This window comes from Megalobrama amblycephala, linkage group LG24 (assembly GCF_018812025.1).
Source record: "Megalobrama amblycephala isolate DHTTF-2021 linkage group LG24, ASM1881202v1, whole genome shotgun sequence".
NCBI classification, from domain to species: Eukaryota; Metazoa; Chordata; class Actinopteri; order Cypriniformes; family Xenocyprididae; genus Megalobrama; species Megalobrama amblycephala.
Genome location: NC_063067.1, coordinates 14,342,073 through 14,355,002, shown reverse-complemented (window position 1 = coordinate 14,355,002; position 12,930 = coordinate 14,342,073). Strand labels below are relative to the sequence as shown.

The 12,930-nt window shown below is 37.6% G+C and overlaps 1 protein-coding gene across 4 annotated transcripts in view; it reads right to left on the bottom strand.

Moving 5' to 3' along the window:
- The window catches only part of klhdc8b (kelch domain containing 8B), a 136,214-nt gene that overhangs the window by 113,526 nt on the left and 9,758 nt on the right, over positions 1–12,930 (bottom strand). For 2 of the 4 annotated variants that reach the window (XM_048178165.1, XM_048178164.1), the window contains 2 exons: positions 7,048–7,696; positions 3,533–4,385 (listed from right to left, as the gene is read on the bottom strand). In XM_048178165.1, the coding sequence (XP_048034122.1) occupies positions 3,533–3,923 (391 nt within the window). In that variant the 5' untranslated portion in view covers positions 3,924–4,385; positions 7,048–7,696. Of the gene's footprint in view, positions 1–3,532; positions 4,386–7,047; positions 7,697–12,930 lie in introns of those variants that run through there. The other 2 variants (XM_048178166.1, XM_048178167.1) reach the window with 2 other exon arrangements.

Genomic DNA, 12,930 nt, shown 5'->3' with positions numbered 1-12,930 from the left:
AACAATGGAGTTTGAGACTCACTGTATGTCATTTCCATGTACTGAACTCTTGTTATTTAACAATGCCAAGATAAATTCAATTTTTCATTCGAGGGCACCTTTAAATGACTACTAAGTAAATAAATGAACAAATGTACTTGAATTATCTGGAAATGTGTTATTATGCAAGAAGAAAGACCACGGAGAGATGTGTATAAGGATGGCTGCCATTGACAAAGGTCAAATTTAGCAGCCATTATACAAAAAGATTTGACCAGTAAGAAACAAGCATTCCAGAAAGCTGTATAATAACATTTTTCAGGTTTAATTATCAGTCCACATGGTGGTGGCATATGGCAATTAGCATGCACTTGTTCTAATAAGGCAAGGCATGGATCATGCTGGTATTTATATTCTTGTATGATTTGTGTGCCTAGAAAATGAACACAATTTTATGGAGACATGGGATGATAATAATAAACGCACAAATGCACATGGATAAACACACAATCCTGCAGCTCCTTCCCTGGTGTGCTCATGTTCTTTCACACACAAAAGAAGCTACAAATTCAGATCAATTGTACCTGACAGCAAGTCTATCATGTCTAAGCAGTGTTACTCTTTTACATGCAAAGAGGTTAGTCAATCATAGCAGAGGTCATTTATATCTCTTAAAGGTACAGTAGCAAAAGACTGTCTTGTCAGTTCACCTAAAAAAATAAAATCCTCTAACTATTTAGTCATGTAAATAATGTGCATGTCTTTCTAAACGTGTTTGACTTGCTTTCTTCTACTGAACAAAAATGTTTTAAAATATTAAGGAAGTGAATGAGGACAAAAGACTTCTGAACTTTCTCTCGTTCTTGGATCATTTCCATGCAAATCTGGTCTTACCCGGTTCTTAAGTCTCACTGACTGGAGAAGATGAAATCAATGCTTTAAATTTTGCGGGAAAAAAAATAAATAAAAACAATTCAGCTCAGCTGGTTGAATGTGGCTTAGCAGAAGTGAATCCCTGTGAATAAACACTCTTCCTTGGGGTCTCAAACTAGATAAACTGTCACTTGAACAAACACCTACACAAGCCAGAGAGGAGGGAGAGTTTGTGAGAGAGACTTTTCTCTGCAGTGTAATTCTTTGTGTGGCATGACTGATGCCTTGATTTGGAGCTAGTATATCCGGAGCACTCGAGAGGCGCCGGCCGGCGAGAGACATTCTTTACAACTGCAGTGATTGTACCAAAGATAACAGCATCTGAGATTATACAGCTAATCGTGCTCTGACAGGAAGCAGCAGAAAAAAGAGAGAGAGGAAGCAAACTTTGTTTTACCCAATTACAGTCTGATGTCTTTCTACGCACTGCTGCTCACTGAGGTTTGAGAACCAAACAATGACAGTTTAGTCTGAGAAACTACAACAGCAGAAATTAATACACTTGTAGTGACGAGACAGTGATGTGGGTAAGAAATATTATTGTCTTGTTTTCCCATAGAAACAACAACAACAACAACAACATCTAAACATCCTTAAAATTAGATCAATTTGCTTGGTCAATAACATGATGCTATTTTTGTCTCTTTTTTTATTTATTCATTCTAAAAGACATTAAAATGCAATTAATGTATACAATAAACTGAATAAATCTTTTCTATGATGAGTATGTTTTTAATTTCTATATTAAAATTCAGAGTGACATCTTTGGGGAACAAAAAATGGCCAAAAAAATGTCAGGGTGATACAGCTGTCCTAATATCATAAAAAAAAGATAAAAAGATTTAATGAATGAAATTTTTGAAAATACAACCTTACGTGCTTTGTAAGCGTAGACTTTTATTTTTATTAATTTAAAAATTTAACCCTTAAATGCATACCTCGGGTCTTTAGTGACCCGGGACGTCATTCACTACCCTCCTCCTCGTTCATTTTTTAAAGTTAGACATCAACCTTCTTGGTATTCCTCAATCAATTCATTATAAAGAATATAACAAGAAAAAAATCATAAAATTATAAAAGAATGCCTATTTTTGTATAGATTTTTTGTCAAATTTGTATAGGGTCGCAAACGACCCGAGGTGTGTATGAGTGTACATTTTTTCTGCACAACAATAATTGAATCTTAGATGACGGAATAAGTGCAATTCACCTTTATTCCACATGGTGGCAATGTCTGAAACACAATGCTGAAGTGACGACTCATTCAGACAGAAAAGGAAATAATAAAAAAAACATGAAATGGCTCAGCGATTTACTGCAGAGCAAGTACTGACCGCAATCAAATATGACTGTAACTGTTACAGGATGAATCTGGTGAAGCTGTTAGAGATCAAAATATTGATTTTGAAGATGTTGAAAATTATATAGTTTTGAGAATACGTTTGAGATCGTGAATGGGCTCATATTCGTGAACTCAAACATAAAACTAGCCAATTATTTGCTGAATTTACTGGGAAATGAGCTCTGACGAGGACAGTGGTGATGGCATAAAACATCTGCTCAAATGGAGCTCTTTCAAGCTCCAAAAGGTAACAAAATATGATTTATTTTATTCTTCTGTAATTGTTCCTCTAATATCAGAGGAGTTTTATATTATCGCGACAGGTAGAGATCCTTCCGTGTTAGATATAGATTCGGGTCGATAAAGACCCGAATATGTAAGAATGATTGGCGAAACAGTCATGCATTTAAGGGTTAAAAAAAATTATTAATATTTGAAAAATTTTTGTCTATCAAATCAAAGTCATGTGGCATAACAACATGCAGAAACAAAACAAAACAGGAAATTACATTACAGAGATGACCATGTGTCAAGGTCAATTAGTCTTTTAAAATATTACATATTTTGACTCTTTATAAGGCAGGTCAGTTCAGACTGTAAAATGTCATGTAGTGCGACGTCCAAAAGCGTACCAAAAAGTCATGATATAAATGAATTAAAAAAATTAAGATAATTAGAAAATCTTTTTTTTTTTTCTTGAAAAATAAATGTGGAAAAATATATGGAAAATACTGATTAATATGTGTACAATTACATGCATTCAAGGTATAAGGAAAACATTACTTTTCATTGATTATTAAACTTTTCTAAGAAAGAAACTAACATAAACATTTTTTCCCCATGGATAAGCTTATTGTCATCGATCCTATGAGTAAAAAAGGCATAAAATATTATGACGTTTTCAGAGAATATGCCTGTAATTAAGTTTATTTTTCTTACCTCTTTGTCAAATTAGGCATAAACTAACAATATTTAGACAGGTTCATACATAACTAATTTGACAATAGGGTAAGGAAAATAAGCATAATTAAGGGCCCAGTCTCTGAAAACAAGTCTGAACATATTAATTTTGCTCCAAGTTAAGGATTTTTAGACTTTCTTTTAATTGGAAAAACATTTTTTTTGCAGTGTAATAAGAAAAAACTTTGATGGTGATGCTAGTTGACTAGTACAGTTTATCCGATGAGGCAGATCAAACAGTGCACTCTCGCAAACCAGCATCCAATGCAGGTCTTTTCAACAAGGAATTGGTCAAAATGAGGAGCAAACACTTCGTACCTTTCTCCAGCGTGGTGATGCCCATGGAGGCATGTCCCAGTCCTGTCTTCCTCTCCCACTTGCCCTCGTCAGGGTGATACACCTCCACCGAGGCCAGTGGGCTCTGCTGCGCATCCATGCCTCCCATGACCATCAGCTGTTCTCCGACGGCCACGGCGGATGCCCCGGCCCGAGCGGTGGGGAGAGGAGGCAGCTCGCACCAGCGCTGGCTCTCCAGATCAAGCACCTCGGCAGAGTCCAAAGGGAGGCCGTTCTCACTGCAGCCCCCCAGCACGTAGAGGCGCCCGGCCCAGAGCACGGGCGTGCAGTACACCCGCTGCGTGGCCATGGAGGGGAACACCTCCCAGTACAGAGACTTCACCGGGCTCAAAGCCATCTCGGGGATGGGCATGGCTCCAGGACGGCACGCCGGCAACAGAGCATGACACGGGCACAGAGGGGGAGGGCAGAGGAACGTGAAAATCAAGGCAAATGCATCAACAAAACGCCAGGCTAGAGAGCAGGAGAGGCTGCAACTGTCAGTCTGCCAGAGACCTCAGTTCTAGCTCTCGCTCGCTCGGAGCCGGCAGGTGTGTGTGTGGGGGGGGAGCGTTTCCTTAAGCGCTGTCTGTGAAGAACTAGCCCTCACTCCCTCTTGATGATTTATTCATTTTTGTCGCTGCTCTTAAAAGGTGCATCAGGCCCTTTTAAGTCTTTCCCGTCGTCTTCCACGAGCTGAGCAGTTGTAAAAAATAAGTTGTAAAAATATGTGTAACTCCGACACGAAATAAACTAATTTATCCACGTGGAACGTGTAGCTGGATCCCTTTCTGTAGCCCTGCCAAACGTGTCAGTGTGACCCTCATGCCTGACGCTGCGAGGAAGAAAAAAAGAGAGACAGTAACAAAGCAAGCGCAAGATAAAAGACAATATAATCAAATGAGATCAATTTACTTGGTGAATCCCATGCATAATTTGTTGTTGCTTTTTATCTATGAATTTATTCTGAAATATATTAAAAATGCAATTCATACATACAATTACTTGAATAAATCTTTTCTATGAAAAGTATGCTTTTAATTTTTACATTAAAATTCAGTTTGATATTTTTGGGGGGAGGGCATAAAGTAAAAAAATATCATAAAGAAAAAAAGACTGACAAGCCACGCAATATCGCGTTCATTATCGAAGGCGATTCATCTGCGATATGAACGCGATATTGCGTGGCTTGTCAGTGAACTACGCCTCTGTCTATTAAATGCCGCTCCATTTGAAAGCAGGTGATGGCGATTTAGCGGTAATCAGGGAACCGGCTTTACTGACAAAATGCGCGTGACAATCTCATGCGATATATCGTGCAGCCCTAGCATTAATAAAGGCCTTCTGAAGTGATGAGTTTTTTAAAGAAAAATACCCATATTTATAGGTGCCATCGAATGAAAAATTGAATTTACCTCGGCATAGTTTAGTAACAAAAGATCAGTACATGGAAATGACAGTGAGTCTCAAACACCATTGTTTCCTCCTTTTTGTGTAAATCTCATTTGTTTAAAAGACCTCCGAAGAACAGGCGAATCTTAACATAACATTAATACACCCCCAATATTTGCATATGCCAGCTCATGTTCAAGGCATTAGACAAGGGCAGGACGTCTGGATCTGTGCACAGCTGAATAATCAGACTAGGTAAGCAAGCAAGAACAATAGCGAAAAATGGCAGATGGAGCAATAATAACTGACATGATCCATGATATCATGATATTTTTAGTGATATTTTTAAATTGTCTTTCTAAATGTTTCGTTAGCATGTTGCTAATGTACTGTTAAATGTGGTTAAAGTTAACATCGTTTATTACTGTATTCACGGAGACAAGAGCCATCGTTATTTTCATTATTAAACACTTGCAGACTGTATAATTCATAAACACTAAACATAAACTTCATTCTTCATTTCTCTCCAACAGTGTGTAATGTTAGCTTTAGCCCGTTAGCCATGGAGCACAGCCTCAAACTCATTCAGAATCAAATGTAAACATCCAAATAAATACTATACTCACAGGAATCGATGCATGCATGCAGCATGAATGACGAACTGTGTGAACTTTGTTTATGCTGGTTAAGGCAGTCGAGAGCTCGGGGGCGGGGAGCACAATATTTAAAGTTTAAAGGCCGCGCACTGAATCGGTGCATATATAATTATGGCTCAAAATAGGCAGTTTTAAAATTAATTAAAAAAAATCTATGGGGTATTTTGAGCTGAAACTTCACAGACACGTTCAGGGGACACCTTAGACTTATATTACATCTTGTTAAAACTGGTTCTAGGGCACCTTTAAAACTTTATAACTTAAAATATCTAGCTTCTGGCAGATGACCACAGTGGACTTGCGCCACAAGAGTAACCCCTGATGCGATGTATGATGCAAGATGTAGCGTAAGCTTAGACGCCTCTCGCCGTTCAAACAAATAGGGCTGGGCAAAAAACTCTAGCTCATCATCCCTTTTTTTGAAATCCTCCGACATTTCTCTTTAAAAATTATTGTTTTAGACTTCTAATTTGTGACCAGTGTTTTATTTTGCTCTATTGTCTGCACTTCTGCATTCGTCATTATGTTATGCGTTGGGTCAGATGTCACCTTCCACCACAAATTGATGCATATGGCCAACTGCCGGAAGCTAGTTATTATTGTAAATAATAATAAAGTTTTAAATATGGATATCTTTCTTACAAAAACCCATCACTTCTCTTCAGAAGGCCTTTATTAACCCCCTGGAGCCGTATGAATTATTTTTATGATGGATGGATGCACTTTTTTGGACTCATTCACTACCATTATAAAGTTTGGAAGAACCAGGATGTTTTTAAATATATCTCTGATTGTGTTCATCTGAAAGAAGATACTCGTATACACCTAGGATGGCTTGAGGGTGAGTAAATCATGGGATAATTTTCATTTTCGGGTGAACTAACCCTTTAGGTATTTTGTAAGCACTTTTATCTTATTACTTTTTTTCATTAGAAAACATTTTTAAATAAACTGCTTAAGTATTAATATTTGAAAAACTTTTGTATGTCAAATCAAAGTCACGAAAAACAAAACAATACAGGACAGGACATGACATCAAAGTGAGGACAATATAATCCCTCTAATCAAAGAGAAAATTCTCAGACTGCCAAAGGCTGATGTATGGATGGAGGCAAGCTGCTGGTTTTTGTGGGCCGATCTGATCTGCTCTTATACTTATTTAAATGAACCGTATAGTTCAATGGCCAGAGTGCTGACATTTACCATTCACTATTTACTGCCAGCGTGTTTGTATGTGTGTGTGTGAGGGTGTCGGGCCACAAAGCAGCAGTCTGGCCCTCTCCAAAGGTCACTGCGTCTGCGGGGACCAACGGCCCTGGATAGTCACTGAACCAGGCTAATTTGGACCTGTGTATCATTAATTAAAGGCTTCATTATGGCGATATGTGTGAATGAGTGGGATGTCAGTGCTGGAAAGAAAGGTTACAGACATTATATGCAAATACTTACTAGGTGCATGTTTGGGAGACAGCAAGATCTCTTGGGCATCTTTTGGGTAATAGCATAGGTATGACAAAAAAAGAGGAAAGCAGATCTCTAAATGGCAGCCAATCTCCAGATGTAGAGATGTTTCCTCCGTGGTCTAAATCGGTTCGGCTGTGTAATTAAGATGCTGTGGATGTTGAGCCCAAGCCACATGCTACAACACACAGTGCAGGAGGGTTAACGACTCCAGACTGACTAAGAATTATGCAGGAAAAACATCAGTTTCATCTGGAGCCAAAGTTCTGCCGCTGGGTGCTCCGACTGAGTACAATCAGTCCAGCTCATATGACACCATCAGGCTCTTCTTTGGGTTTAGATGTGAAGGAGCAGTTTTGTAAGTAAAAGTAATCCTGTTGGTCAGCCTTTAGAACAATTCCCTTGACTTTTCATCAAACTTTCCTCCATGTAGAGAGAAAAGACAGATGCCTCAGTCTCATTTCTGAATGTCAGAAACATGGGAAAAATCCCAATTGTCTAAGCTCTAGTTCCCTAGCTGTAGAGTTTATTCGACACAGAAAGAAGAGTCTTCTGGGAATTGTGGGAGATGATAATGTCACGGGGATATGCTGTCCAGTAGAGCCACGGGATAAACATCAGCTCCAGTCTGCATTGCCTAGAAAAAAAACAGAGGAAGTAACAATAACAAACTAAGTACTGGAAGAACGATGGAAGGAGCAAAAAAAAAAACAAAAAAAAAAGAGAAAACGGCAGAGATCCAAGAAGAGAAACAGATGTTTATGTTGTGTTCTTGGAAAGACTCCTATCTATAATTAGGCAAAGACATATCTTGCATAAAGAGTCATACTGAAGCTAAAAATGCAGATGTCAACAAAACTAGAAACATAAAATGCCGTGTTTTAGCACTATAAAAAGAAATTTGCACAATAAAAAACTTTTATAATAAAAATACAGACTATGCCAAGCATCTTTCTCCTCCCTACTGACGAAATTCACTTATGCCACTATGTTTAAAAAATCCTTTTTAAACATAGACTTGGCGGTAATGGTGTCCTAACCTACGAAATTGATTTTCTATGAAGTGTCTGCTCACAGGGAGAAATTTCTACTCACGTCTCCACACTAACTTAAGACTGTATTAAGACCCAGAGCCCTAAAGAGGCACGATCTGACAGAAACTAGTGCAATTTAAGGGTGCTGTATTCTACCGAAGAAGGTAAAAGCTGTTTTTCAACTTATTTTTTTCCTGTAACAATGCCGGGTGGCAACTATGAGCGACCCTGAGACAGGTACAGACTTTATTTTTGCACATTTCTCAATTTCAGACAGTTAGAGGCCCTTGAATCCTCAGAGCACACAGCAAAACCGAATGCACAGACAACTGTTAAAGATTATAAAAGCCAAAAAAAAGTCTTCAGCATTTTTTGTTTGTTAAGCTTCAAAACTTCAGTAAACACATTTAATGAAATTAAAGACAGTCAGCAGAATTCAAAAACAGAGATGCACAGTTATGCTGCAAAAATCATTTTCTTAATGGGTATTTTTATCTTGCTTTCCATTAGGAATATCTAAACATCCTTAAAATAAATTGTCAACAACAACGTGTCAATGGAGTAAAGAATAAACTTAATTCAGTATTTTTTTTTTAAATCAAGTCTTAATATCATATGCAAATTATGCTTCATGTAAATTAGCCTTGAATAAATTTGGAGGTTTACATATTTTTAAATGGATAAGACAAAAAAAATACTAATTAAGACAAGGATGTTTGCAATAGGACTGTATGCATTTATTTAAAATGGCAGTCTTGTTGATGAGTCCAAATGTTTAAAGTCTGCAAAGACAAGAGTGTCAGCAAAAGAAAAACACACAGACAGATAGACAAATAGATAGACAGACAGACACAAAGGTGGCAGTGCTTTTCTGTAGTAGAGAACACAACCTGTAGGGAATCCCATGGAAATGTTTTAATTCATTATGCTTCTTGATTAATAGGATGAATTATAATTGCTAAGCAGGAATGGAGTCAAACTGTAAGATGGAAACCCTGATACTGAGTGAAAAAGATGAATTGGCCTTGGGCACAGCTGACAGTTCTCCAGAAACATACTGTTGGATGAATCAAGCATTCTGTACAAACAGTTCTCGGTTTCAGCAGAGGCTCATGGCTGTTTAGTAAGACTTCTGGCTCTGTCTGTACTGGAAAAGGTGCAGAGGCATTATTCCCTCTTAAAGATGGGTTCAAGTCCATGCCTGAGCACCAGATAACATTTTGAAGGCTGATCAGCCTTAATCCTGCAACTTCACAATTGATCCAGGCTCAAAGAGCACACTTTCTTTATCTGTTCCCATCATCCTTCCACAGTCTGAATTTTTCATGCCCGCTTACATTCTGTCCAACCTAATGTACACGCAAAGAGCACTGTTCCTTTTCCATTCTCCACCATCCTCTCCTGCCTCACGTCAGCCTCTCTCTTCTCGCTCCCATTGACAGACACCGATCACAAGAGCCCCCGCATTTCTCAGGCATTTAGCCTTTGGCACAAAAACATGATTATTTCTGCATAAGAGTTTCCCAGGGAAAGGGAGTTGAGCCAGTGGGGCACTGGAGAACATGAAGGGCGTCTTCAAAACAGCATAAAAGTAGCACAAAACAATGAGACGCATGCTTAAAGGCATGAAATATAATGTGAGGTGCAAAGGCAGCATCTCAATCTAAGATATATTTGATGCAAGTATACTCATTGCCAAATATTACGCAAAAATATTTTAAAATGGTTCCTTCCTCAGGTACAATACATAAACAAGCATTTAAATTATTCCCTTTTTGCTTTTCGGCTGTGAAAGAGTACCAAAAAAACGAAGGAAACAGAAGCAGTCAGCAGGGGAGAACTAGATAAACAGAGCATAAGGTAAAATAAACAAAGAAATTTAGATATAGAGGCCTGGGGATGCAAACACAAGAAAGACAGTGTGAATGCAGGGAATGGTTTTATATCATTGTGTTTGTGTGTGTGTGTGTTAACATCGCAGCAAATATGTTCCAGGATTCCCTTGGTGAATCAACCAATCAAACGATTTACTGCTTCACCGCTCAACGTCTCTACTACCACCAAAGGCAGGAAACAACATCATGTATACACATACATACGTTTGTTTTTCCATCTTGGTGATTTTGGACTGAATTCTATACCTTTTATAATGAGGTATAACCCTTTTTTTTAAAGTTTATGCGTGCACTAGGGCTGCCATGGTATCAGATTTTTCACTACACAATTATCACGGCCAAAAGAATTCACGATAATGATATATCACGATTTATTGTTATAAGGAAGTATATCGAAATCACGAAATATTGAAAAATATATATAAAAAAAAAATGGGTAACACTATTTTACAGTGTCCTTATTTCACGTTACATGTAATAATAACTAAAAATTATGCATAATTACAACCAAACCCTTATCATAACCCTATAGTAAGTACATGTAGTTAATTACTATTACTCAGTACTTAAATGTATAATTACACTGTAACACAGACACCTTAAAATAAGTTATAATTAAATAATACTGTCAGTCAAATTAATCTTTATTTTGTTTATTTTACAATTACACTTCCATCTGTGAACTGCTGTGGATTCTTATCACAGAATGAGGCAAAAAATTATATTATTTTATAGTATTCTATACAGTAATAAAGGCTATGTCAATTGGTATTGCATTATAAATGTACATTTTCCCTATGAAAATACCCAAGATGACATGAAGATCACAGATAAACCATATACTGGCACAATTGTGTGTTAATTCTCTTCATGTTCAATCAGTCAAACTGTCTCTATCTGCATTTTATTCAGCTACAGCGAGGATGTCTTTGTCCATATTAGGGATTTACTAAGTTTTATTACTCCTATAAGTCTCACTTGTGGACTCTGTAAACATAATAAAACATAGAAAGGTGTCAGCAGTTTACAGGATAATGTTATGTTTCAAGACTAGCAAAATAAATGCAACTACTCTCTTTACAGTGGCCAAATCTGCAAGATAACAGAGGTGGAGGTGGGTTGACTGATTGCCTAATCCTAAACCCATCCCAAGTGGAGAGAGTAAAAGTTTCTATTATCATTGGTACTCAAAACCACAAAGTAGCCAAAAAGATACTCAAGGAAAGTAACTAATTACATTTACTCAAATACTTTAATTAAATTCATTAAAGAGAACCAATTTAGACAAAACCTGACCACTATATCCACATACTCATCTGTTCCCCAAACACGTCTAGTAATGTGGCACAGAAAAAGTTTTATTAATGTGACAAACTCACATCAAAAGGCACAATTCTGACACAACTTCTCCTTACAGCCTGAAAACCTATCATTATCTCTTAACTCCATTATGCACATCACTACAATAGTAAGCGATGATTATACAGGAAATTTATGCAACGGGAACACACTGTCACACAAGACCGAAGAGGTTATTCTAATGCCTAGCCTGAGGGTCCCTGCACACATTTATCTTACTGTCCCACCACAAAGAGAGAAAAAGATCTCTCTTCTACCTTATCTGATCCCTGACCCCACAATCTATTTCTTAGGAGATAAGACAAACTAGGCCGGCCAGCCAGAGGAAATAGAGAATAACCCATCATAAAGTGAATCACAGACAATATAAAGTTAGAAAGATGCTTTGGTTGGGAAGTGCTTTGTATAAGTAATGTTTTAAAGGGAGAGTTGACCCAAAAAAGAAAAAATTGTCATCATTTACTCATCCTAATTTTGTTCCAGACCTGTTCGATTTTTCTTCTGCACAAAACAAAAGAATATATTTTTTTAATATAACCATTTTTGTCCATGTTATGATGCTATGGTTTGTATTTTGTTATATTTCTGATGTTTTGTGAATGTTTGTGTGTGTCTGTCTAGGAACGTTGTCTGATGTATCCGACTGGAATCTGGTCTAAAAAATGTAATGTCCACACTGTGTATCGCAAGTGTTCAGATCCGATTTGTGCGTCCAGGGAGCTTTTTCGTTTTCCGTAATATCTGCATTGGTTTCTCCTTCGTAGGTATACGCCAAAAACAACAACAACCGCAACATGAAGGGGTTTGCAATACAGATGTTGTCTTATTTATATCATGACAATGTGTAGCCAACGGTGCTGGACTACTGCGTTATGATGAGGCAACGGCAGAAACCTAGGAGGCAGGTATGAGCGGCTTCTGTCGTCTCCCCCGGTCTCAAAACATGTCTCAGTTAAAGCTTATTGCTAATTTCTTCTCGTCACTTTGCAACAACACAGCCTTGTTTCTGCAGCGACTTTCAGCATGTTTCCAACAGCGTCTGACGTTTATGTTTTACGTTGCGTGAGAAAGTCACATAAACCACGTGAAATCCAAATAGAGTGGTCAGACTGAAATGGATTTCCAGAAATGTGATTTGAATAGGATTCCAAACCACATATGAACGTAGTTCGAAACGGATTTGTAAAAAATCGCATTTCATGTGGTTTTTGGCCATTCAGACTAGCTAAATCTGATCGGATTTCAATCGGATATGCACAAAAATCGAATTGACAGTCTGAATGAGGCTTAAGAGACTAGGTACAACCCTTTTGGACCATGCACCTGGTATGCTGACCATTTTTTCCACCATTAAACAAGCAAAAGAGGATGCAGTATTACTTGTTTGTTTGAGTTGAAAATTGTTTGCATCTAAGGAACTGCATTGGTGTATTTGACTCCTTTGCCTGATTTCAGACACTGATTTTTGGATTGCCTGTTCAATTTTATTTGTCTGGCTTTGTAAATAGATTTGTAAATATATTGTAAATATTGAGAATTTGGGAAAGTAAGGAGTCTGAGACCACTTTTGTTTATTGTAAATT